The sequence below is a fragment of the Ambystoma mexicanum genome, chromosome 5p (assembly GCF_040938575.1).
Source record: "Ambystoma mexicanum isolate Mex_15411 chromosome 5p, UKY_AmexF1_1, whole genome shotgun sequence".
Classification (NCBI taxonomy): domain Eukaryota; kingdom Metazoa; phylum Chordata; class Amphibia; order Caudata; family Ambystomatidae; genus Ambystoma; species Ambystoma mexicanum.
Window position 1 is genome coordinate 712404036 of NC_090930.1, and position 27807 is coordinate 712431842.

General features: G+C 45.8%; 1 protein-coding gene across 2 annotated transcripts in view; it reads right to left on the bottom strand.

The window, feature by feature from the left end:
• LOC138481143 (zinc finger protein 34-like) overlaps positions 1-27807 on the bottom strand; it is a 608256-nt gene that overhangs the window by 209096 nt on the left and 371353 nt on the right. For both annotated transcript variants that reach the window (XM_069613071.1, XM_069613070.1), the window contains one exon: positions 22014-22118. In XM_069613071.1, the coding sequence (XP_069469172.1) occupies positions 22014-22118 (105 nt within the window). The remainder of the gene's footprint in view (positions 1-22013; positions 22119-27807) is intronic.

Here is a 27807-nt window from a genome sequence, read left to right on the forward strand (position 1 = left end):
GCCAGAACTGCATCACTCTCGCTAGGACGTTGGTGATGTCAAAACTCGATTATTGCAACGCACTTTACCATGGCACCAACCAACGTAACCTTAACAAATTGCAGATCTCCCAAAACAATGCTATCAGAGCAGCCCTCAATATTCCCAGGTCAGCGCACATATCTGACACTAGGAAGAGCCTACACTGGCTTTCGGTTGCCCAAAGAATCGCGCTCAAATCACGGACTCTCACTCACAAATGTGTCAACCATCAGGCCCCTATCTAGTTAACTTCCCGCTTCTCTCAGTACATTCCCGCACGGACTCTAAGATCTGCCCAAGCACAATCGCTTACTATTCCTAAATACAACTTACAGACTGCCGGAGGTGTTAGTTTCCCAGTCCTTGCTTCCAAACTCTGGAACTCTGTGCCACTGTCCATCAGAACTATCCCGTCCGCTCTAATCTTCAAACACAAAGCCAAGCTTTGGCTTTCCTCTACTTCCCACCTACTCCCAGCCTAGTCATCTGTTCTAGTACTCCCGTAGTACTGGCACTTCTTTGCATGAAAAGTTAACTCTGTAGCTGCTCTTATGCTTATTGTGACCTGCGACCTAAGATATGCACCTGTGAAATTAATCTTTGCCTTTAACTGTTTCAATGCCATTTTTGTACCCTGTGCCTTTAAGATATGCGCCTGGTTGCCCTCGGGCCTAGCGCACTATACAAATAAATAAAATACAAATACAAATAGAGTGTTTTAGTCCCCTCTCTGTGTTCATAGTTTAGATGCGGCTTCAGTCTTTTACAGGCGCGGTGCCGCCGGGAGTATATATTCCTCCTCCTCTCCGGCGGACACTGCGTTGCAACCCACTTCGGAGGTTTCCGCTTCCGGGTTCTTACGCTCCTTGGAGACTGACGCTGCGCTCCTTGAGTCGTGTTTTCTTGGCTTTCCGACTTCGCTGCTCTCGAGAAGCATTTTTCCTTTCCCTTTTATTTCTCTGCCTTGCAGCGGCCTTCTGCATCTCATTGTCTCGCGGGCCACGTCTTCCCGGACACGGCTCCGCTCTCATTACGCTCTCCCTGAAATTTCTCTCTTTTTTTTCTGCTTGTAGACCGGATCTCTGGTTCTACTTACTTTCCCTTATACTTACCTGGCTGTACTCTCCTGTGTTCCTGTATGAGTCCACGGGTTTAACCACACCTTCGCCGGCGGAGTTCCCCCTGCTTTCTTCACCGTCAGCTGGGCTCTACTTCATCGCCCCCCGGGCCATCTACTCTACATCACCCTCCAACATCACCTTTCCACATCGCCCTCCTGTCTGCAGAACAGCCTTGTCCGCGATGATTGAGGAAGAGTCTACGTGCCACAATTTGGGTTTTTCCCTATTTGGGTTTTTCCCTTACTCCGGCTTGATTCCAGAAAGGGAGTCGCAGTACTGCTGTCTCCAAGCGGTCACTGTAGCTTCCTTCCGTGACAAGCATATCCACCTAAGAAAGGAGAGAGACTACCTAACCCGGCGGCACCTGCAATCCACAGACAACGACTCCAGCAGCTAAGGTTCCAAAGAAGGGGGAAAAGAGGGAATCAGAGGGCTGAAATCATCACAGATTGCAACGCCCAAAAGGTTTCAAGATGTCTGCCGAAGAGCAGGTTCAAGAGCTTTGGAAGCCTTTTCAAGCAAAGTCCCAGGAATTGCAGGGAGTGAAGACAGAGAATGCCCTCCTTAAACAAATGGTATCTGCTAGAGAACCCTCCCTTCCAGAATTACCACCCATGGCGCTTTCCTCAGGAAAGTTTGATAGCTCCCCTAAGAAAGTAAAGGAGTTTTTGGAGGCGTGTACAGTCTCACTTTCAGGCCTCGTACCTTCACAACGGATCAGGCCAGGGTTGAATTCTTAATATCCAATATGACCGGGAACGCGCTAGCCTGGGCCACCCCATTGGTGACAAGCGGTAATGTCATTCTTCAGGATTTTGCTGGGTTCCAGAATCTACTCAAGCAAACCTTTGAACGGCCAGAGTTGTCCTTTACAGCATGTGAGGATTTGCTGGATGTCAGGCAAGGCTCTCTGGACGTCTTGTCTCCTCCTTCAAGACGTTGGCAGCCGGAGCAGGATGGCCTGAATCAGCACAATACGCCATTTTCCATAGGGGTTTGAAGGAAGAGATCAAAGATGAGCTGGCCAGATCTCCTCGCTCACCCACCTTCTCGGATTTACTCGCCGCCGCTCTTCATATAGAGTATCTCCAAGAAAGGAGGACGGAGTGCCGCAAACAAAGAGGTTCAAGGTTTCCATCGGACCCCTTTTTACACTCTTCCCCGGTCGACCCCCTGCGACATCTTCCGACGATCCAATGCAAATCGGCGCTACCAGAGCACCTCTGTCTGCTGCTGAAAGACGGCCAAGGAGAGAAAAGGGTCTGTGCGTGTACTGTGGTTCAGACCAACACCTTCTCAAGGACTGCACAGAGGTGCCAAATAAGAGATCGGGAAACGAACACCCTCGGCGCCAATAGGGACAAGTGTCTGGGGGTTTTCAAGCTCTTCTCATCGTCCCTACGTTTCCCTTTCAGTATCCTCACCCGACTCCAAGGAGGATTCTAGACTCATGGTGATACCGGTGATCCTCGACCTGGAGGGTGAACAGGTGGAGACATTAGCCCTGCTGGATTGTGGAGTGGCGGGCATCTTCGTTGATACCCTGTGGGCAGACAAGGTGGGTCTATGCAGGATTGCCCGGAAAGAGGGTCAGAAAATTGAAGGAGTAGACAGGTCACCTTTGTCTTCCGGTCCATTAACACATACCACTGAGGATCTTTCCTTGACAATCAATCAACATTCTGAAGTCCTGAATTTCGACATCATCCGGGCCGCCCATTTCCCCATTTTCCTGGGCATCATGTGGCTCCGAAGGCACAATCCTCGGATAAACTGGACAGATATTCAGTTGAGCTTCTGTGCCCCGTATTGTACAGCAAACTGCCTTCCTTTGGAGAGTCGAGGAGACTTTCAGTCTGTCAAAATCTTCTCGAATAACCACATTGGTGTCCACGCACTGCTCAGCTATTATTCCACTTTTGCAGAGGTCTGCCAAGAGAGCCTTCATGCCAAACTTCCACCTCATCGGCCAGAAGACTGCACCATCGATCTGGAACCTAATGCCCTGGTTCCATTTGGTAGAATGTTCTCCCTCACGCAGACTGAGAAGCAGGTGCTGCAAAGGTATTTGGATACCAACCTGGAGAATGGTCTTATTCAGCCCTCAAAGTCCCCCGCAGGAGCTCCCTTATTTTTCATCAAGAAGAGGGGGACCAACGATCTTAGGCCCTGTATCGATTACAGGGGTTTGAACAATGTTACTATACGGGATCGATACCCGATGCCGCTGATAACTGACATCATCGAGGCAGTACAGGGAGCCAAGGTGTTTACTAAACTCAACCTCAGGAACGCTTACCATTTGCTTCATATTGCCAAGGGAGATGAGTGGAAAACAGCTTTTCGCACCCCATCCAGCTTATATGAATATAAAGTGATGCCATTCGGACTGGTGAACGCGCAAGCAGAATTCCAAAGGTTCATGGACAGAATGTTTTCTGATATGCTTTCAATTTCAGTCATCATTTATCTTGACAATATTTTGTTTTTTTCCTCAAACATGAAGGAACACGTATTACAGGTTACTCAGGTTTTGGACTGCCTTCAAGAGAATCAGTTGTTGGTCAAGGCGGAAAAATGCAAATTTGCCGTCCCTTCTGTGCAATACCTAGGATACGTTTTGTCGGAGGAAGGTATAACCATAGATCAAGACAAGGTCCACGCCATTCTCAACTGGCCTGCTCCCACTTCAGTCCGGGAGGTGCAGAAATTCCTAGGGCTTTCGAACTATTACAGGAGGTTCATCCCTAATTTTACAGAGGTAGTTTTTCCCATCACTCGACTGCTCAAAAAGGACGCTTCCCCGTTTCAATGGTCTGCCTAGACTGAGAAGAGTTTCCTTCATCTCAAAAGCCTCTTCTGGTTCAGCTCCGATTCTTCAACACCCTGATCAGACAAAACCCTTTGTGTTACTGCAGAGAGTCAATGGGGTGGAACATCCTGTGGCCTACTTATCCAAGACTCACTCTCTCAGTCAACTAAACTTTTCAGTCCTTGAAAAGGAGTTACTTGCCATGAAACTTGCCTGCGAAGAATGGCGTCACTTACTCATGGGTGCCCGACACCGGTTTCTAATCAGAACAGATGATAAGAATTTGAAGGTTTTGCAGGAGATGGAATATTCTAATTCCAGACAGGCAAGATGGGCCTACCTTTTTTCTAAATATGGTTTTCAGATCACTTACATTCCAGGATCGTTGAATCGGTTGGCTGATGCATTGTCTCGCAAGGACTCAAGCAAGGAGAAGGCCTCGATCAGCGTCGAGCCTATGTTTCACAAGGATCGGATCCTGGCTCTAGTCGGATCTTTACTTCAAGAGGTAAAGGCAGCGGTCATTCAAGAACTACCACAACTGTCCTTGCATCCCAATTCGCTCCATCAAGAGAAGGATGGCTGGGTTTTCAATAAGAAGCGTTTGTACATTCCGGAAGGTCCTTTACGCAAGAAGATCCTAAGTTGGTGCCACAACTCACGCACCGCGGGTCATAGAGGATGGAGCAACACCTTGAACTCATCTCGAGATCTTTTCGCTGGCCCAATGTAAGAAAAGAGACTCAGGAGTACGTGAGGACTTGTCCGATTTGTGCCAGGGCTAAGTATCCGTCGGGCAAACCCTAGGGACTGCTGACTCAAGCAGAGTTACCTACTCGCCCCTGGTGGCTTATATCCACAGATTTTATCGTGGATCTTCCTGAGTCCGAATCGTGTACTTGCATTATGGTCACGGTGGACACTTTTTCCAAGATGGCACATTTCTCCCCTCTTCTGGGACTCCCAACGGCAACTAAGATGGCAGAGGTTTTTGCACGAGACATCTTCAAATGACATGGCCTACCCGATAAGATTATCTCCGATCGAGGGAGTCAGTATATCTCCAAGTTCTGGACAACAACCTTGTTGGCGAGGATTGAGGAAGAGTCTATGTGCCACTAAGGGTTTTTTCCCTATTTGGGTTTTTCCCTTACTCTGGCTTGATTCCGGAAAGGGAGTCGCAGTACTGCTGTCTCCAAGCGGTCACTGTGGCTTCCTTCCGTGACAAGCATATCCACCTAAGAAAGGAGAGAGATTACCTAACCCGGCGGCACCTGCAATCCACAGACAATGACTACAGCAGCTCAGGTGAGGAGAGTGTGAAAGAAGGGGGAGAAGAGGGAATCAGAGGGCTGAAATCATCACACATGTCCACGGGGTAGGCCTGAGATCTTCTGGAATCCTCGGAGAAGCGTAACTCGACGAAAACCTCGCCCTTGAGGGGTGCATAAAATTCCGAAACGGGTCCCCATTGATCGGAAGTAGAAACGGTGGAGCTTGAGGCTCTACTGACCAAAGAAATGAGATTAAACTCTTTGAAAAAATGCAAACCGCAGTAAAAGCTTGAGAGCTAAAGCACGAGGACTCCCGCACTTGAACGTGCGGTAAAAATCTGAGGATGGCTGCCAGGGGAGGGGCTTAGGGAGAGGGCAGTCATTGGCTGGGGCAGTATGACCCAGAGACCAGTGATTAGTTACTAGGAAGACAGATCAGAAACGAAACTGATACTGATTTTTTTCTTTCCCGAGGATTCCCAGCCTGACGACAGGGAATATTCATGAGCATGTGAATCCATAACAGACCCCATGCTGGAGAAGTAAGACTTCCTGGAAATAGGAACCCAACCTTTGGCATAGTCTGTACTACGCAGGTTGGTAGCGTGATTGACCCCCCCTTGAGATAAGCCTGGCTGCTCAATGTGAGCAGTAGGGCAGTTACACAGATATTCACAGTGACAAGTATCCAAATATACACTTATACTCAAAGTTTCTTGATTAAACAATTATTAATATATTTAACAGTCAGTTGGAATAAGCCTTCTTCAGAAGGGAGCAATATATAGCAACACACAAATACCTCCAAAATAAACACTCTTAGTTTCTCTACATCAGCAAACACCCATTTGGGATGCCACACAGACAATTCCTACACCCTCAGGTGACTTAAATAGCTAGGACACTTGTGGACATTAATATATCACTGTTACATTTAGAGCAATACTGAGATTAGTATCAAAGAAAAAAGAGTTATTAGAATAAAACAAGAGATTATACAAATATTCTGAAGGAGGTAAGTACTTTTAGAAACCCCCAATGCAAAAGTAAGTTAACCCCTTCCTGGAAGGAAGGCCAAGCACCAAGTCAGAGGGAAGAAGAGTTGTTCAGGGAGCAAGGCCAGGCCAATGTCAACTGGGCAAAAGTCTAGGTGGACTGAAGCACTTCTCAGAGGTAGGTAAAAAGGCTGGCACAATGTTTTAGAAGTCTCTGTAGATAAGAAGAAATCAAAGTAGGGCGACAAGCTGTTTAGGCTTGTGAGGTAGAGAAGCTGTTTGCAACTCTACAGAAGCAACCAAGTCAAGTCTCAACTGAGAACAAGCAAGGCTATACAAGAGGTAAGTTGTCTTAAACGGTACAGTACCTTTGGTTAGAAGAAAAAGGTGCAGCTGGCTTCTGTTCCTGGCAGCTCTGCAAATCCTGTGTTCCTGGGACTCAGTCGTGGAGACAAGAGGGAGGACGTCTGGAGGACTCCTGCACTCCAATGGGATGGTCAGCGACAGACACCGGCAATCTTCAAATCAGTGGCAATTTGCGGTTTCAGCTCCTCGCGACCCTCGCGAGTAGCACCACTGCGGTTCGTGGCTGTCAAGATGGGCTTTCCTTGCATCTGGGGTCCAGTACTTTGTTGAGGTGGCTCAGGCTCGGTCAGTCCTGCTTCCTGGGAGTCCAGAGGATCTTCCTGGAGCTCTTGGCCAACATAAAAGTGATGCACTCCGAATCTGGTGTTCCTCTCCCTGGCCCTTCGGTTCCTGCAGCAGCAAGGAAGTACAGCCAGCTCCGGAAGGATGTCCAAACGAGTTCACTTTGGAGTTGATTGGTCCCACGAACTCAAGGGGGGAAGTCGTCCTTGCAGGGCTTCTCTAGTCGAGGTGAATTCGGAGCTTCAGCACAGCAGCAGGGCTTCACCAGGCCAACCAACGGTCCAGGAGTTGCAGCAGGTGTCTCTTTCAAGTTCTTCTTTGGATTCCTTCGTCCAGCGGTCGACTCTGCCTTCCAAGCCAAAAAGCCTCGCCTTTTATGCAGGTTTCTCCCATTCATTCCAGCCTAGCTGCCAGTCAAACAGCAGGGTGGCTGTCCTTGCCCGAGGGTGTAGAAATTGTCTGTGTGGCATCCCAAATGGGTGTTTGCTGATGTAGAGAAACTAAGAGTGTGTATTTTGGAGGTATTTGTGACAGCCAGCTGGCCAATCACCTTTGGGTGCATTCCTGTAACCAAGGGGATTAAGCACAGGGAGTTTCGGGCACCTCCCTCACTTCCTGCCCCCGCCAGACATACTGGAGCCAGAGGTGGGCTTCACTCATGAATCCCACCAAAGACAAACTTAACAAAGGGACCAAACCTAGTTTGGCGCGGAGAGTAAATCTCAAGAAGGACCTTCCCACAAAGAAATGGCAAAAAAAGAAGACTGGGCCATTTTGACAAAAATGACAACCTTGGGTGCTTTACTGCAGCTGCGAACGCAGCCCGCAGAAAAGGCACACCATAGTAGTTATAAGTAAACCACTGCCACCAGCCATTCATCGCGGAAAGGGTAACATAAAATTGTTACATGAGAAACTAGACAAAGGGGATACTAAGAAACCCCTCCAGCACCCTAATGGAAGATAGCGTGTGCTGGGTCTAGAAATTTACAAATGAAAGTAAAGTCAATTTCACTTCACTGCTCTTGGAAACAGTAGTTATCCAAGAGAAAGGTAAAACTTTTGGGAAATCTGAAAGACTTCCCTGTGCCACTGAAGGTGCTATGTGCCACAATGTAAAAGATGATGCCTATGGAGTTTGTCAGACTCCACAAACAAAAGAAATCACAGAAAAATACACGAGAGAGTGGGAAAAAGGGTGTCACTCTTTCCAGGTAAAAAATTCAAAGTCCTCAAATCCAGCAAAGGTGCTGGGGTTCTCTAAGGTAGAGAGAAATTAGTAAATGTCTGAGAATTCTCCCTAACAGCCTCCAGGATCCAGTGGTTGCTCATCAAAAATAGGCAATAGGGTGATGACCCACCGTCCATTATGGAGGAGGCCGGCTAGGCTAGCTCTGTGAAAGGCAATCACAAACTAGCCCCGGAATCGCACTGGAAGGACTTGAGGGATGGGCGGGTATCATGCATGGATGAACTATAGGTTGGGCTGCCCATGGTAAAGGTAACAATTGAGAACCTCATGGGTTGCTCTCCACAGGAGCCTTGCCAGCCCTGGTAAGCCTTATTTGGTAAAACGTACACTCATTCTAATCTTACTCCGTGAACCTCCAACACTCTTGACTTCGGTCCCTGATGGCATTCCTACCACCAGCACATTGAGACTATAATAATAATAAAAGGCGCTAAATAAATGACAACTACCAGACAATACAAAGGTTGACGGCTGTCTCAGCTGCAACGTACTACTGAGTAAGTGAGTAGGTGCTCCCAGGCTGGATGTGTTTTGGGGTGGAGGGGGGTGGGGTAAAGCGTTGTCCCTAGCATTGAGCACCTGAGCAGTGGGTTCCCAATGGACCAGGAGTCATTTTGCTTCTCCAGCCTTGCATGGCCTATTGGCCATCCTGGCAGGGGTACTACAAGCAAAAAAGCTGCATAGTGCTGAGGCAGTGAGTCCCAGCAGCTCCAAACATGCCATGAACCAGAATTCCAAGAGAGGCGTTTGCCACCTTCCCCTGCTTGCTGGTTCTTGTCTGCACGGTGCACAGGATGGCCATCCAGTGCATCAGCGTGGGCTGGCATAGGGTTTGCTTGAACAATCACCAACACAAGTACTTTACCTGCATCAGATACATTCTGGGGAGAAGCATTGTGACTTTCGGGCACAAGGCCCCACTCTTCATAGGGATTGGACTTCTGAAGCTAGCATATTTCTTGTGACTTGGTTCCATCTTACTGCATTACTTACCTTTTATTGGTTTAAGTCATTGAATGCATTTTAAGAACCTATGGTGACTGTACATATGTTTATTGTGTGTTTCATTTTTAGTGTGTGTTTTGGGCCTAGAATATATACAGTTTTTCTGTGCATACCAGCGACAATTTAATTATTGTGTGCTTCACTGTGCAGACTCATTTTGGACCCCCATCCCCATCCCCACTCTCACTCTCACTCTCATGAGAATAGCCTTGACTGCTCTCCATTACTGCCTTGATTGGGTTCTGGCTGACATCTCAGAGTTCCCCTGTTCACTATAACTAGTGTGGCCTCCTAAAACCTGTCCACCAGGCCAGATACTAGAAACCCATCTTCACAGGGGATATGGGCTTACTTACAGCAGCTCGCAAGCACATGTTTTCCTACAGGGATTATGTGCAAATCAAAGATAAATGCATTCTTACATGCCAACCTGGACATGTTTCCTTATAGTGGCATTACTGCCATCAAAGGCAAGCAAACAGTACTGTGTTCTTACATTGAAATACTTGTGAAGCTAGCATATGTGTTTTCCTACAGTAGAATTACTGGCATTATGGGCAAAACAAACTAGCATGTTCTTACAGGAAGATGCTGGCCATATACAGCCACAGCAGGCATGAACATAACAGTGGCCATTATTGGGCACAGGTAGCATGAAAAGGTCTTCTTACACGGGGAGAATACCGAAATAGTTTGCGGGCAAAGACATCATAAAAATGCAATGGAATATACTACAGTGTGCTGTTGGTGAGTTGGCACCTACTGTATTTTATTCATGCAGCACTGTACAAAACAGATTGTAAATTTGTGTTCTACATATCTTTTTGTGGGTAGCATGTTGTAGTGGAGGCATGGTATCACCAGTATGACACTGACACAATGGGTGCAATTTGTAAAACCTTTATTGAAATGGTTGTGGTTGGAGAAACTCCTATTCTGTCCTACAACTAAGATGGGAGTAGTCTCGACCATCAAATAATAAATCACGCAGTCCCAGTGGAGTCTGTCAAATCAAAATGGTCTATGCTAACATAACCTAATGCCCGCCCTATCACTTGGACAAAAAAGTTTATAAGAAGAAATGTATGCAAAAGGAAAGATCAGTGTTCAAATGAATAAAAGTGTTTGAACCAGCTCTCCTCCCCACGTTGGACCTCACGGAGTAAGGCTGTCCCTGTAGACAGGGTGACCCACTCGGCTTCCAACACAAATACAGTTTTGGAACATGGATCGAGTTCCATCTGGCCTTCCACGTTTAAGGGCCTTCCACGTTTAAGTCTCTTCTCAGACTTACAAAAAAGAAAAAGTTACTTACCAACTGTAACGTTCTTTTGACTGGATGTTCCTCCCAAGTATTCATCATCTTATGATAGACTCACATAGCAGTGGTAGTTTTGGAGGTGGGAGTACTAGTTATTCTTCTCATGGACGGAATGAAGTACCGCCTTGGCAAATAAACCTTCATTGGAAGAAGAGGCATCTAAGCAATAATTCTTGATGAAGGTTTGCATTGATGCCCATGTTGCAGCTGAACAAATATCTGCTGCAGCGACTCACCTCTTCAGAGCCGCAGAAGTAGCCATCACCCTAATGGAATGGGCTCGAAGCCCATCCGGTGGGTCCTTTTTCCGCTAATCTGTAGCATTCAATTATAGTCCGAATGATCCAGCGAGATATAGTCTGTTTTGTCACCGCTAATCCGAATTTATGACCTGTATAACCTACAATAAATTGGTCATCTGGACGCAATTTTGACATTCTTGAAATGTAAAAACTGAGAGCCCTTTTAGGGTCCAGTCTGTGCAGTCTCTCATCTTCTTTGCCCAAATGAGGAGGATAGAATGTTGGTAATATAATTTTTTTGTGACAAGTGGAAGTTAGAAACTACTTTTGGTAAGAAAGAGGGTTTAACCTTAAGAACCACTTTGTCCTTGTAAAAAGTAGTATATGGAGGTTTACATGAGAGAGCCTGTAGTTCACTAACCCTGCAGGCTGATGTTAAGGCCACAAGAAGGACAGTCTTTAATGTTAGAAGTCTCAAGGGATAGGAGTGCAGAGGCTCAAAAGGTATACAAGTTAGAAACTTAAGTGCTAGATTTAAATCCCAAATTGGGACATGAAAGGGGACTGGAGGGTACACATTAGTAAGGCTTTCAGGAATTGAATTATTAATGGAATTTTGAAGTAAGAAACCTCTTCCAAGGAGCGCTTGAAAATGGACAGCGCAGCTAGATATCCTTTAATTGTCCCAATCTGGAGCCCCATATTGGCTAGATGCAATAGGAAAGAGAGCACCGTTGGGGTGCCACATTGAAAAGGGTCCACATCCTTATCTTTGCACCAGTTACTAAACTTGTTCCAACAACACCGGTACAAAGATTTTGTTGCTGGTCTTCTGGCCGAAAGCAAAATCTCCATTACGTCATCCGGAAGATCCCAATCCTTGTATCTCAACCTCTCAGAAACCATGCATGAAGGTTGAGTGCTGTGACCTCTGGATGGAGAACCTGACCTTCCTCTTGCGAGAGAAGATCCTCTCTTTGCGGAAGACAAATTGGAGGGCAGATGGACATGTCCAGAAGGTTCGGGTACCACGTCCTCCTGGCCCAATCCAGGGCAATCAGGATCATGGTTTTCCTGAACTTTTTCAACCTCCTGATTACTTGAGGAATCACGGGGACTGGAGGAAACGCGTACAGAAGTGGAAAATTCCAGTCCTCAACGAACACATCTCCTAGAGCTCCTCTCGGAGGAAATTCCCTTGAGTAGTACTGTTCGCAATTCCGGTTGACCATAGTCGCGAACAGATCCACTTGAGGGGTTCCCCAAAGGGCGAAGATCTCCAGAAGGACTACCTGAGCTAGCTCCCACTCGTGGGAGACTGTGCTCTGCCTGCTCAGAGCATCTGCCGCCGTGTTCTGCGCTCCGGCTAGGTGAACTGCCGATAGAGAGACTCCTTCTCTTATTGTCCAGAACCAGAGCTGCATTGGCTCTCTGCACAGTGGTAGTGATCCTACGCCTCCTCTCTTGTTGAGGTAGTACATGGCCACTGTGTTGTCCCTCATTATCAGGACTTTCTTTCCCTGTACAGAGTGAAGGAAGGCCTTCAGCGCTAGTCTGATTGCCCTCAGCTCCAATAGGTTGACGTGTAGTTTGGACTCCTATGGAGACCAACCACCGCTGATTGTCAGATCGTTGGTGTGGGCTCCCCACCCCGTGAGTGAGGTGTCCATTACTACTGTTATCTCCGGCCATGGTTGACAAAGAGATCCTCCTTTGAGGATGTTGTCGTTGCAAGCCCAACATAGTATATCCTGAGCAACTGCGCTCGGGACTTGCAGAAGATCCAACCTACTCCCCGAGAATTGGGACCACTGAGTTCTGAGGACCCATTGGACAGATCTCATCCTCAGTCGAGCCTGTGGCACGAGGAAAACGCAGGATGCCATGAAGCCGAGCAACCTCAGAAAATCAAAGGCCGGAAGATGCTGTGCATTCTGGAACTTTGTTACCATCTGCAGAATGTGGAGAGCTCTCACCTCGGGAGGCGAGGCTTTGCCCGAGGAAGTATCCAAAACTGCTCCGATAAACTGGAGCTCTTAGGATGGTATCATGTGAGATTTCTTGAAATTGAGGGAGAAGCCCAGTTTGTGAAGGAAGTGACAGGTGATCGACAGATGTTCCTGAGCTTGTTCGGGAGAACACGTTCTGATCAACCAATCGTCCAGGTACGGATAGACGTGAATCCCCCCCTCTCCTGAGACTCACTGCCACAACCGCCATCAGTTTGGTGAAAACCCTCGGGGCGGATGTCAGCCCGAATGGCAGAACTCGAAACTGAAGTGAGAACCGCCAACCACAGGTACTTTCTGTGCTTGGGATGGATTGGCACATGAAAGTAAGCATCCTGAAGGTCCAATGATACCAACCAGTCTTGGAGTTGGAGAGCCTGAAGGATCCGAGAAAGGGTTACCATCTTGAACTTGTCCTTCCTGAGGAACTTGTTCAAGTTTCTTAAGTCCAAGATGGGTCTCAATCCTCTGTCCTTCTTTGGAATGAGAATGTAAGGGGAGTACCAACCCTTGTTCCTCTCCGCTACAGGTACCTGTTCTATTGCACCTTTCTCTAGCAGAGTTAAAGTTTCCTGCAACAGGAGAGGATCTGGAATTTTGACAAAGTTGGTTCTCGGTGGATGGTCCTGAGGCCTTTTTAGGAAGGGAAGGCAGTAACCCTGAGCTACTGTCTCCAGTGCCCAAGCATCTGAAGTAATGACCCGTCATTCTTTCAGATGCTGAGAGATTCTGCCTCCCACCAGGGTTTTGTGTGATAAGGCCTCAGAGTGATTTGGAGGCGGCTGCAGGAGCGGCTGAGGGCAAAGATGCCATTCCTGAGTCTGGTTTTGCACTTATTCCTCGTCCACCACGAGCGAGATTTCTCTTGCCTCTTTGAATGGCTTGTCCTCTTCCTCTACCAAAAGAGGAGTAGTACCGAAAAGAACAACCTCTCCAGGAAGATGAGCCTGAATAAGGTTTCCGAGGCTGTTGCATGGAGGTGCTAAGAGATTTATTCGCCGTTTTTGAGGTCTGTAGTTTTTCTAAGCTTTCATCAGCTTTGCTACCAAACAGCCTCAAACCATCAAAAGGCATGTTGAGTAGTCTGACCTGCACATCTGGTGCAAACCCTGACTTCCTCAACCACGCAAATCTGCGTAGCACTGTGCTTGCAGCCATGGATCTGCTGATACTATCAGCAGTATCCAGTTCAGACTGGAGACATTCCCCCATTGCCTCCTTTCAGTCTTTGACGATATTCAGGAAGCCTTCCCTTTCCTCGCCTTCCAGAATATGTTCAGCCGCTGCCGAAATGCTGTCCTGCAGGGTATGGGTAAACCTGGCCAGGGTACAGGTGACATAAGTTGACTTGAGAGCCATGCTACCCGAGGTAAAGACCTTACGGGCCCAAGCATCTACCTTCTTATCCTCTCTATCCAGGGGGATAGATGGATATGATGTTTGTCTTGAGGAAGTTGAAGCCTGAATAACCGGACTTTCTGGAGTGGGATGCCTACTTAAATAATCAAGATCAGAACTAGAAGTTCTATACTTCTTTGGAAAATTATTGTTGACTGCAGCAACTGCATCAGGAACTTCCCAGTTTTTTTCCACTGTCCTCTGAAGTGCCCTAGGGGGCCCTGATGATCAAGTATATCAGTCATATCATCCTGATCAAAAGTGGGTGAGGCTCTACCCCAGCACATGGATTCAAGCACTCTATTCATTAGACTCCTGTACCCTGAATCTGCATGTTCTGCAGGGTCAGGTTTTGCAAACTCCAGCTCAGGTGACGTATCAATGCCACTAGCAGAGTGAAGGGTATCACACAGGTCTTTCATTTTCGATTCTGGATCGATTCATTCTTCTGGGACCTCTCTAGTACCATACTGTACTCCAAAAGGAGAAACTTCTTCTTCGGAGCCACTTTCTTCAAATACAGAAGACAGACTTAAAGAAGTCTGACTTAGGTAAAGGAGTAAATCTCCTTTCCTGTACATGAGTTTGGGTCGAAGGAATCGAAGGAACCTACGATGGTATCGAAGGAGTCTTCGAAGACACCAATGACGTCTTCGACAAAGGCGTCGAAAAACACTTTTGGCTTCGATGTCGAAGCTGTCACGCAGATGGCGTCGAAAAAAAAGTCGTCGAGGGCTTCAAAGACTTATGTTTTTTAGACAGTGTCGGGGAAACACTCGATTCTCGAGGTATCTTCGACAATTTGACATCGACTCGAGTTTTACGAGGTTCACCTTTACTACTGGATTTTTCCACAGTAGTTCCTGACTTCCCTGTGTCGTCTGACCGTCCGGTCTGGCTCTTTTCAGGCTTCTTTGAGGGGGTTGATGCCGCATTCTCAAAGACCTTCATCTTCCTTCTAAATTCATCCCATTTTCTTGGGGAATCCGACTTAGTCGGGCATCGTACCAATTCGGTAGATGTATCCGAGGAAGAAGAGGGAGATCTAGGTCTTCTCTTAACCTTTTTTGAAGAGGAAGATGAAGAGCGTCTCGACCAACTACGTGATCGAGACCTCTTAGAATGTTTATGACGATCCGATTCTTTTGAATCGCTCGATTTCCTATGTCTTTTTGACGAGGCCTTCGAGGAGGCTTTGGAAGCTTCCCGCCCCACCGCCAGTTTACCTTTCCTCTCACGAAGGGCCTTTTCCGTCATCGACTGACAGGAGCCACAGTCGCCAGTTCGATGGTCTGAACCTAGGCACCAAAGACAAACACAGTGAGGATCTGTAATTGACATCTTCGATCCACAGTTAATACATTTTTTGAACCCCGTCTTGGGAGTAGAAGGGGTGGAAGAAGACGACATTTTCTGAAGAAAATTTTGATACGCGCCGTTCTCGCGAGCGAATCAATTGGAAAAATGGCACTGACGCCAACAGGCGCGGCACAAGATATTTATACTGATCGTGACGTCAACATGGTACGGAGTCTGTCGAGGGACATTGACGACATGACCCCGTGCACAGCGCCCTCTGCCGAGAATTTTTTTTCCGAAGCGGCTAAGCTGGCAGGATACGAATATCATAAAATGAGGAATACGTGGCAGGACACAATCCATTCGAAATAATGTTTCAACCAAAAAGTTCACAAAGGTCCCCCTCCGTCGTGCTCAGACCTCTCACAATAAAGTTCAACACAAACTTGCAACGGGGGTTCCCTTCCCAAAGCTTACTTCACTTCAGGCCTCCCTCTGTCGGGCTCGGACCACTTTCGGTTGTCAAAGGTTTTCGAATGTGCATGGCTTACTTTTCAGAACAGTGCAGGACCACTTCGAGTCAAAATATATATAGTGCAACTTTTACTTTCCCATTTCTAGGAGTTTAACTTTTCCATATCACTTTTGCTGTATATTCACTTTCTTGCTTCAAACTATTTATCTTTCGTAGAGACTTTCGAGTGAGCTACTTCCTTTCGCCGGACCAACCCCTTACTTAATATCGCTGAACTCACAGGTGCCTTTTACTTCAAAGTTAATTCACAGGTCTGCCTTTCCTTGCGTCTCATTCACACGCATGCAACCTTCACTTGTGATAAAATGTTGCTATTTCAAGCTTTAACACACAGTGGTCTTTCAGGTCGCTTGCCAACTCACCGGCTGTGCGCATTTCTGCTTTGCTTTACGATTTGCGATTCTCGAGTCAAGGTTAGTACCACAGGCTTGGCCTTGCCTCCCCAACTCTGCCGTTCACCCGGGAGGGTCGCTGGCATCCTTGAAACACAATGCAGTTTTCACTTGCGGGATCTGGCCTTCTCCATATGTCTCTTGCAGCCTGTCAGAGGCAACAACCACCAGAAGGGAACTCTGGGGTTTTTCTGGCCTGCTGCTCTCGCCCCTTGGTCCGTCGCTCTGCTCCAATAGTTTTGCCTTCGTCCCGCAAGCCCTGCTCGTTCTCGTGTCCCGCCTTGCTCAGAGCGTGTCTTTGGGATCTGCCTTTTATTCGTGTGAGGAGGGCTAATTGCTATTATGTGTATGCACTTGGAATTAAGTGCCTTATTTTGCCTTACCCAATTAGGGGGACATGGCCAGTACGATGTGTGAAAGTTAATATTGTTACTCTCAACAAAAAAGACTATATAGATGAATGTGATAGGTTGCTAGCAGATAATAACAGCTACCGTAAAATTGAACAAGATCCCAGTCCAGACATTATGAAACAGATAAGGGAAAAAGTTGATAAAGCTGTTGAAATACAGCTTATCAGTAAACAGGAAGGCGACTACCTTACCAGAGAAACAGTGAGGATCCCGATATTTTACATTTTGCCCAAGATCCATAAAACCAAGGATAAACCTCCGGGCAGGCCTATAGTTTCGGGGTGAACTCGATTTTGGAACCTTTGTCCAAATACGTAGATTTTTATCTACGCCCTTTTGTGAACAAAATGAAGAGCTATGTTCAGGACACAAGAGACGCCATTGTGAAAATCGAAGGGCTGATGTTTGATCCTACCACCGATATATTAATTTGTCTAGACATACAATCACTTTATACTAACATCCCCCAAAGGGCCACTTTAGAAGTAGTGGAGGAAACCCTGTTGAAACGTGAGGATAATCATCCGGTCAGTAATGCTTTCATTATATGGTGTGCCGAAATGGCCCTTACTAAAAACTTTTTTCAATTCATGGGCCAGTTTTATATGCAGGTGGAAGGGACTGCCATGGGTGCAGTAATGGCCCCGAATTTAGCAAATCTGTATGTAGACATGGTGGAACAAACTGTCATTTACTCTGTGGTCAATCCTTTTAGACATCAAATATCGCAGTGGCTGCGATATATTGATGATGTTTTTATGGTGTGGCATGGAACATTAGAAGAAGCCAACAATTTTGTGGTATGGTTAAATAATCAGAACAGGTATCTGAAATTTACAGCATCAATGAGTTCGAGTGAAGTCAATTATTTAGACTTGACCATTTATCACAGAGACAATCAACTGTGGGTCAAACCGTTTGTAAAAAGTACTGATAAGAATGCATTACTGCATTATGGCAGTCACCATGCCAAACATGTGCGTGACAATTTGCCTTTTGGGCAATTTTTACGCCTTAAACGCAATAGTAGCACGAGGCTGGACTATGAAGAAGGGGCTAACATCTTGATTAACAAACTTATAGAGAGAGGGTACCCTGCCAAGATTGTTAAACAATCAGCCAAACAAGCTTTTAACAATCACCGAGAAGCTCTTTTTGAAAAGAAAAATAGAGATAAGGTAGAGAGCCCTTTGGTATTTGTTAACACATTTAGTAATATTTCTTACAAAGTCAAGAACATCATCCTTAGGAATTGGAAGAAGACTATGACCATTCCTATTCCTTTAGTGGCATTTAAGAAAAGTACCAATATTCGCAATTTAGTAATGCGAAATGACGTGCAGAAAACTGGTAGCCCGGAAGTGAGACAGAGCACATTATGGGGACTACCTAGGGTTGTAGGACATCATCCTTGTGGTGATTGCATTATGTGCCCCCTTACACGTAAAATGACCTCTGTGAATTTGGGTTTGAAATCAGAATGGCAAATTAAGGAACATACTAATTGTCAAACAGATAATGTTATCTATATGATTAGATGCCCATCTGCCTTATTGTACATAGGAAAGACCAACAGAAAATGCAAGACACGCATGATAGAACATAAGAGCTGCCTTAAAAATCATGTTGAAAAAGCCCCTCTGGTGAAACATTTTGAGGAGAAGGGCCATTCTTTCATGGACTTTGAATGGTGCATCCTGAAGAAAGTAAAAGGGAAGACACAGAAGATATCAATAGAAAACTGTTAAATTTGGAACAAAAATTGATTTTTTTAACTAATAGTCATGTAGCAGGACTTAATGAAAATATTGAGTGGCACAATATTAAATAAATCGTTTTTTGTACATTTAACTAATGGAGGACGTGTCATGCAGTGTCTGTTGGTATTTCCTATTAAGATGTATCTACTGTTAAATAGGAATTTATTTTTAAGAACCCATAACAGGACATGATGTGGTTAGGGTACCTCACACCATTTATTAATAATGACTAGATCTTTCTTTAAAAGTGTGAGGTTGGCCCCTGAAAGTGTTCACAGGCTAGTGTTATGTGGATCCATTAATATTGAATGACTTAATCCACAGGTATTGGGCTTCCTCCTTTTTTATCACCATCCTGTTCCTTTCTAATAATCCAGCACATTCAATGTGCAGAGACAATGATACACTTGAGAGAGTATTTTTTCTGGTTACATTGGTAGGGGTACACAATCCTTACACCACAGGGCTCTGTCATTGATGGAGAGAAGTGTGTTTACCTCTCCCTCCTTTGTTTCTGTAAATAAAGAGCCCAGATCAGCCCTTTGCAATGGTGATTTTTACATTCAGTGGCATTTTCGCGGGTTGCTATGGCAACGACGCGACTTTCGGCGACGGCATAGCATCACGTTAGACGTAATGATGTCATCGCGTTACGGCTGACGCGATGACGTAATCAAGGTGTGCACGAACGCAGGGCGCAAGATAAATAGAAAGGCTTGCGTTGCGAGCAGACAGCAGCAGGAAAATAACGCACTGCTAATGGGACTCGGCTAAAGCAATGTACAAGGTAAGCTGAGGTGCCAACCCTTAGGGGACATATGGGAATTCCATTATTAAGTAACTTACCCTTGTTGAATCTACTTTTTAAGGGGATACTCTTGTTTGTTTCATCCTCATTTTAGGAAAAAGTTTTTTTTCCACTGAGTGCCACTAAGTAAAGTAGAATTCTGGCTCTGGAAGTTTATTCAGAAGACTGCAGACCCCAGAAAGTAGCAATATCTTACAACTGAGGGTTATAAAGGTAGGATCCTTCCCCTTTCTCTCCGCTTTCTGTGGTTTGGTCCACCCCCCCTTTTTTATACTAAGAATTTACAGGGTGTCCTATTTTTTAACAGAACACATACCGCATTGTGGGTGCACATACCAGATTTGGGTTGAGAAAATCCTATGTACCTTACCTACAAGAGAGAGAAATCAGTATTGGAACTGAGGTGAGGCCATACCCTATAAAACTGTTTAAGGGTTAACCTATTTAGGTTTCAAAATAGAGGTGTGTGCTCTATGATCATATTATACATCAGGAAGCATGATGTTTTGATGAGGACAGTAGAGAATATGGTGAGATAGGGGCTATCTCTCTCAACCAGTGTGAATAGTGAAGGACAAAAAACTGTGATTGTCTAATAAACCTGTACAACATTTATTGGCTACAAGTTTTAAGCACTAGTATTGTATAAAGTATATACTTGTTGCATCCTAATGGTGATTAGGTTTGGCTAGGTTAAGTAAAACAACCAATTATGCCATTGTAGTAATATGTTTTTGTATTGTATGTAACCCCAGCTTTAGAAACCGGAACCATAGAGAGAAGTCTACAGGAAGCACAAGACAATTTTCCACCCCTGAAGAATGTCCAGTTAATAGTAACATCAAGGACAGAAACTTATATAAGTCGGACTAAGTTGTTGTACACAGTAGTAAATAAGAAAAATTGAGTTAACTGCTGTGGAGAGTGTTCAAGGATCTGTATAACTTGAGTGTGTGTGGTGAAATCACCACTTTTAAACATTGTATATTTTTTATGTGGTGTAATGCATTTTTTAGAAACATGTTTGTTGATACTTGTGCTGTTTAGCAAATTAATTAAAATATGATATTTCAATATTGGATACATGTCATTTATTAGACTGACACAGCCTATATTTGGCTAATTAACCTGTGTGATCAGGTTTCAGATTGCTGAGGGTAACATGTTCTGTTAAAGAAATATGTATACGTCCCTTCTTTGGATTAAATAGTTACTCTCAGTCACCATCTTCCTCTGACCAGTGTTTGTGTAAAAAGGGGCGTGGAGGAGTTGGGACCTTGGAGCATCCTAAAATAAAGGATCAGTTAGATTTCCCGGAGACTGCTCCTCTCTAATCTTCGGACTTCCCGCATCTCAGCTTGCCCCTCTTAAATCCATATACCACGCTGCTATTCGTACCCTTCGTCTCCTTACCTCCCATGACTCCATCTCCTCCTCACTCTCTCACCTTTGCTGGCCACCTTTCCACCTACAACTAAAATTCCACTTTCTCTGCCTTGTTTTCAAATCCCTCCATGGTCTTTCTCCTCCTTATCTCTCCTCCCTTCTCTCCTTCTACTCCCCCTCTCGCTCCCTTCGTTCCGCTGACCACTTCCTTCTCACTGCACCTCCTTCTCCCTGCGCTTCCTCCCGGTTCCGCTCCTTCCAACCTCTTGCTCCTCTGCACTGGAACTCACTCCCCCTCTCAATCCGCTCTTCCACTACCCTCACCTCATTTTGCACTTCCCTTAAATCCCTCCTCCTCCATTCCCCACCTTGAAGCCCCCCCTGCCCTCTATACTCCCACCTGTTTTCCCCTCTTCCAATTCCTCTCTCCCATTACACTCTCTCCCTTCCTTTTACACTCATTCAATCCTTCTCCTGCCCCCCTCAACACTCCTATTCCCACTCCCCCCCCCCCCTCTCAGTTAATTGCTCTTTGCACTGTTTTGTTGAATGATTCAAGTTGTGATTTTTGCTACCAATGTTATTTGTTGTTATTACTCTGTACTTTGTTGTTCCATTGTACAGCGCCTTGGTGTAAAGCGCTCTATAAATAAATAAATCAATCAATAAACCAAATAGGGGGGGAATAACGCATCTCGCTGTTGGCTATCCCACCCTCTCTCCCAGAAGACCCCTCACCTAGGTGATCCTCCCGCACTGGTCCACCCCCAGTAACTGAATCCAAAAGCGATGGCCGTGTCCTGGCCACCTGGATGACAAGTCCCCGAGGACTAGCGGGTAAGACACCCTTTGGTTTCGCACAATGTACACATCACACGTGGATTCTATTCCAAATTCACCCAGTCGATGACTAAATTAAGTTTTGTACGCCAATTGCAATACTGCAGCCAACTAACTACAAGATGACGCACTATGCACAGCATTTGAATCTAAAAATATCAAAAGCCGCAAAAACACCAGATACTTCACATCTGATGCTATTAGCTTCTTGGTCCACAGCTTTGACACCAAGCAGGTGTTCAAAGATGTTCCGATCGACACAGTGCCTGCAGTCATTTCAAATGAGGAATCTGTAAGAGGAAGGTAACCATCAGAACAGAACATTTACCGAGCATTCACAACCCTGCACTCTATAAATGCTATTTATTTGTAATTTCTACACAAAATAAACAATGATCCGCAATGTTTTATGCAATGGTCTTAGAAATGCCTAAATATGCATGTGCGTTTTATACTTAGAACATTAAAAGAATGGCACTCACTTGTCATTGTAATTACTCTTCTTCTAGTTTCCAGAGGATCGACAGGATACGGCTCATCCTCGGTCTTAAGTACTACTGATTTGACTGATGGAATAACTGGAAAGCCTGTCATGAATTACATTTTTATGAGTTACGGGCTGCAAGTTGGCAGTGCAATGTTTCCAAACAAGTTAGACACCATACGGACTCCACCAACAATAATGAAATCTTTGCCATCACCAGATGTATCTTAAAGGTTTCTAAAGCAATGCTCGCTATTGAAGCATGGCCATGGATTCAATCAGTAGGTTATGTGCAGTAATCGCTGCACCCAATATGAAAAATGATGCATGTCCAAGGAAAAAAACTCTTGAGAAAAAGATGGTGAAAATATAATGGGAGCAAAGCAAGTGCTTATAGGTTAAACAGGCTTGGGCAATAACAAAATTATAACGAGGAAGCACAGTTCATTTGTTCGAATGTAATAGCTGAAGCCGATGCAGGAAAACTGAGAAAGCAATTTGTTCAGGTAGCCATAAGGGGTTGCCAGAAAAAGCTATAACACCATTGGTTATAAAACAGAAAATCATCGTTTGCACCATATTTTACTAAAGCGTATACATTACATGTTTACAAACAACATTTGCTTCATTATAGACAGAAAAGAAAAAATACCTTTTTGGATATGACACACCATAGAAGAAGCAATGTGATGATTCGCCATGCAACTATGAAAGGCCTGGCAGGGGCAATACAATCTTTATTTTTCAGTTTATTAACTTTTATTGGTGAAGAATATATTTGATATGTACCTGGGAAGAGTGGGCGGGTGGGGGATAGAAGGTGGTAGGTACAGTGGGTGGGGTAGAGAGGGACCTAGGGTGGGGGCTTAGGGGTGTGGGTAGAGAGGGAAGGGTAGGTGGGGGGTTTCGAAATGGGTTAGGGTGGGAGGGGGTAGAGAGGAGGGTAGCGTAGGTGGTGAGAAAGGGGGAGGGTGGGTAGAGAGGGAGGTAGGGTGGAAGGGTGCATAGTGTGAGAAATCTGAAGGTGTCTCACCCACTAGTCCCCAGGGATCTGTCATCCAGGTGGCCAGGACACGGCCATCACTTTTGGATCCAGTTCCTGGGGGTGGATCACATGGATGGGGGGGGTCTTCGGGGAGTGGAAGTGAGACACCGGATGGCAAAACACGGTATCCCCCTTCCCTGTAACACATTTACCCCCATCCTACCCGGTAGGATACATAGGGTCTCAACCCCGCACCCCTTTATTTGACACAAACACTCTCTCACGGACAACTCACTGTGAAGGAAAACGGACAAACACCTGAGCCATATACCTGACATGTCCCACTACAATGGTCAGGTAGGGTCAGGCAATTACTGATCATTACACACACCTGACATCCACCACACTTCCGCATATGGATAAAAGGCGGAGCACGAAAGCACACTGAGCAATGCAAAGCACACAAGGAAGCAGCAGTTTCAAGATGGCAGTTTAATACAAGGCGGAAGACGCAAGACCAAAGAGGATTGCAAGGAGGGAAATACCCTTCACCTTTTCACTGACAAACCGCATCTTTCATGAGCCTTCGAAAGTAGAAAACGTAAGACCTGGAATTAAAGCTACAGAATCCTGCATTGTGTGTCGGCGGGACCCTGGGCTCTCCCGCGTTGATCGTCAAGGCGGGGAGAAGCGTTTGCCGCCGTGGTACTGTCCTTGGCTCCTACAACAAAGCAGCACCAGTGAAGTCAGCACCGCTGGTGAGTTGGAGAGACTGATACCAGACCAGTCTGTGTGGAAACCAAGGTTGCACGCGGCATCATTGTATGAAGATTATTAAGACAGCACATGAGTGAATGCACTTTGAAGCTAAATACGTAACCGTAGAGTGGTCCGGCATCACGTGGGTGCTCATTTGAAAGACTCAGTTAGGTATCCAACCGAGAGGGTGCAAACGTTTAAAGAAAGACAATTGTGAAATCGAAGTGGTCCTGCAGCGGGTCATTCCAAAGCCTTCGATACTTGATATAAGATTGACATTGGTTCGAGCCCGGCGGAGGGAGACTAATTGTGTAGAAGGGATCTGAGCCCGGCAGAGGGGGATCTGTGGTGAACCGGGAGTCACACGAAAAGGAAGAACCTACGAACATTGTGCGATAAAGTGAAAGACAGGCTCTAGCCCGGCAGAGGGCAGAACTTTATGCTAAAGGGATCTGAGCCCGGTAGAGCGGGGTCCGGGGTGGATATTGAATCACCCAAAGTGAATATTTCTGAAAATCCAGAAGAGAAAAGAACTTGTTGTATAATTGGTTGCATCAGACCCTTTGAGTGAAGAGACTTTGAGAAGCAAGGAGACTTATGCTACGGAGGCCCGGATGCTGATGAGTGAACTGTAACCTCATGCTAAAGAAGCCAGAGACTGTGCTATGCTCGAGTGAACCACCTTATCCCATATATTATTTGGATTTGTAAATGGATAGGGTAACATTTTTCTCTAAGCCCCCCGCACGACAAAAAGAATACCAACCTACATTTGCAAAGTAAGAGGACTACTGGCTTGGCAAATGCTTACTGTGGTGTTACCCTTGAACAGAATTCCCACTGTTAAACAGATTGTCAAGCTCCCAGTTTGCTTTGCAGCCTTAATTGTTGTTTAATTTCTCAGAACCGCACTTATCATGCATTCTTTGTTAAAAATCAGCAATATCTCCTTTGCATACCCATGAATCCATGTTTGGATCCGACACTGTTGCTCCCTTACAATAAATAATGCTCTATTCCCACATAACATGGATTGCAGTATGTGATGAAATGACTGGTGCTCTGCATACAGGAGGGAGTACAGGGAGCAGTAGTGGCTAAATCACCTACTCAACTCAACACTACTACTAAATGAGCAGTTATCCCAATCATAAAGGTCAAGCAGTCACAGCCAGACAAGTATTCCTTCTTTGCATCTTTTGGGAATGCGGGTTGTATCTTCAGGAGGGGTGTGAGCTGATAATAGTAAAAAGCCAAACAAAGTTCGTACAATAGTTGAAAAATAAAAGAATGCCTGTTGAGGAGAATTCTCAATTCTGTGTTAATTCTCTTCTACCTCAGATAACCCGAGCTCTTTTGCTGGACTTTAGGACGTTTGATGTTTATCCTGGAGAGAGTGAGACCTTTTTCCCATTCTCTCATGTATTTTTTTTTATTTGAACCCTTGTTTCGTTTGGTTTTGGAGTCTGACAAACTGCATAGGCATCATCTTTTGGTATTGTGACACGGAGCACCCTCAGTGCAGTGTCACAGAGAAGTCCTTTGGATTTCTCTTAAGGACTAATTACTTTCTCTTGGATAAACTACGGTTTCCAAGAGTAGTAATGTGAAATTGACTTTACTTACCTTTTTTCTCTTTGTAGACCCAGCACACACCATCTTATGTGGAGTGCTGGGGGGATACTTAGTATCCCCTTTTGTCTACCTTCTCATGTAACATTTTGATGTTACCCTTTCCACAATTAATGGCTGGTGGCAGTGGTTTACTTTTTCCTACCATTGTGCGTTTTTACCACAATCTGAATCCTCAGCTGCAGTATTGCACCCTGGGTGCCCATTTTGTCAAAATGCCCTGGTCGTCTTTTTTCACCATTTCTTGTTGGAACGGTCCTTCTTGAGATTTACTCAATCGCCAAACCAAGTTTGGCCCCTTTGTTCGCTCCAGCGTGTCTGGCAGGGCAGGAAGCAAAGGGCGTTCCCGAAACTATGTGTGCTTAATCTCCTTGGTTACACGAATGCACCCAAATGTGATTGGCCGGCTGGCTGTCCTTGGAGGACAGCCACCCAGCTGTGTGAGTGACAGATAGGCTGCAAATGAATGGGAGAGAATTGCATAAAAGGTGAGATCTTTTGCAAGGAAGGCAGAGTCGACCACTGGACGAAGGAACCGAAGAAGAAACTGGAAGAGAAGCTTGCTGCACCCCCCTGAACCATTGGTTTGCCCAGTGAAGCCCTGCTACAGTGCTGAAGCTCAGAATTTCTGATTGACTGGAGAAGCCTGGTAAGGACGACTTCTCCCCTTAGATTGGTGGGACCAATCGACCCCAAGACGAACTTGCCTGGAACCCCTCTCTCTGCTGGCTGTACTTCTTTGCTGCTGCAGGAACAGAGTGCATGGGGACAGGAACACCAGGACGAGTGTATCACCTTTAAACTGGACCCAAGCTCCAGGAAGATCCTCCGGACTCCCTCGAAGCAGGACTAACTAAGCCTGAGCCACCTCAACATAGTGCTGGACCCCAGAAGCAGGGAAAGTCCAAAAGGTGTCCCAAGAACCACAGTGGTGCTATTTGTGAGTAGCTGAAACCGCAAGTGCTGCTGATCTGAAGTGTGCCCATTGCTGCCGCTGACCTTCAAACCGTAGTGCAGGAGTCCCCAGACGTCCTCCCTCTTGTACCCATGGCTGAGGGCCAGGAACAACAGGATCTGCAGAACCACAACAAAAGCCAGCTGGAACATTTTCTTCAGACTCAAGGTACTGTGAAACTAGGGGTACTTACCCTCTTGTGGTGTGTAGCATGCTTGCTCTCACTGGAGACTTGCATTTGCTGCCCTTTGCAGAGTTGCTTGCATCTTTGCTTCATCACAAGCCTCCCAGCTTGTGGCCCAACAGTGATTTATTTTTCTAACAAAACTCTCTTTAACATTCTGCAAGACTTTTGCCTATCTTCTAAGAAGTGCCTCAGCACCCCTAGACTTTGCTCAATTGACATTGGCTGTTCTGGCTCCCTAAAGACTCTTCTTACCCTCTGACTTTGTGTTTAACTGTCCCTCCAAAAGTCATACATACCTTACTTGTATAGCTGGGAAAGGGTTACTCCATACTGCACTGGGGGATTCTAAAGTGCTTACCTGTTGGAGAAACTCTTTAACCATGGTTTCCTTTCCTAACCTTTTCCTTTTTGGGACAACTTCAGTATTACCTTTTAAGTGTAAAAAGTGATATATCAATGTCCACAGTGTCCTAGCAATTGAAGTCACCTGAGGATGTAGAGGTGTCTGTGTGCCATCCCCAAAGGCCATCTACTTACTTAACTGAACTGAAAGAGTATATTTTTGAAGTGTATTTAAGTGGGGAAAAACTCATATGGAAGCTCAATAACTCGACTTTGGAAACAGTGAATTGAATTGATTGTTTATTTGTATAGCGCTTATACACAATGAGTTTCAAAGCGCTTCAAGGAGGGAGGGACAAATCAGCAGTAACATTACTATGCCTGACGACAATTGTTGTAGTGCATGAATAACACGAGGAGAGGAAGGAGGTGAGGGGGTGGAGAGAGGAAGGAGGAGAGGGACATACAAGTGACTATCTTAACAGATCAAGCGACGATAAATAATAGTCAAAGGAAGGGAGTGGGATGATAAGACAAGGAGGGCAAGGGGGGGACAGACAAGCTGCTATCAGAAATCATGGGGCAAATGATAGGAGTAAGTGCAAATGGACAAAATAGAAACGAGGGGAGGAGAAAGTGGCTTCAAAGATAGGGGAGAGGGGAAGGAGAGGGGGGGTAGGTGGTTGTGAAAGACAGGCGGCTACGAATTACTATGCCTGATGGCAATTGGGGTAGTGCCGGACTATGACAAGAGAGGGGGCGGGGGGAGAGGGAAGGTGGCTGAAAAACGACAGGCGGCTATGACTTACTATGCCAGACGGCAATTGAGGTAGAACCTGACTTTGCAGGAGGAGGGAAGGTAAGGGGAAAAGGAGACAACCAAAACAATCAAGGGGGGGTGAGTGGGTGGGGGCACAGACTAACTCACGGGG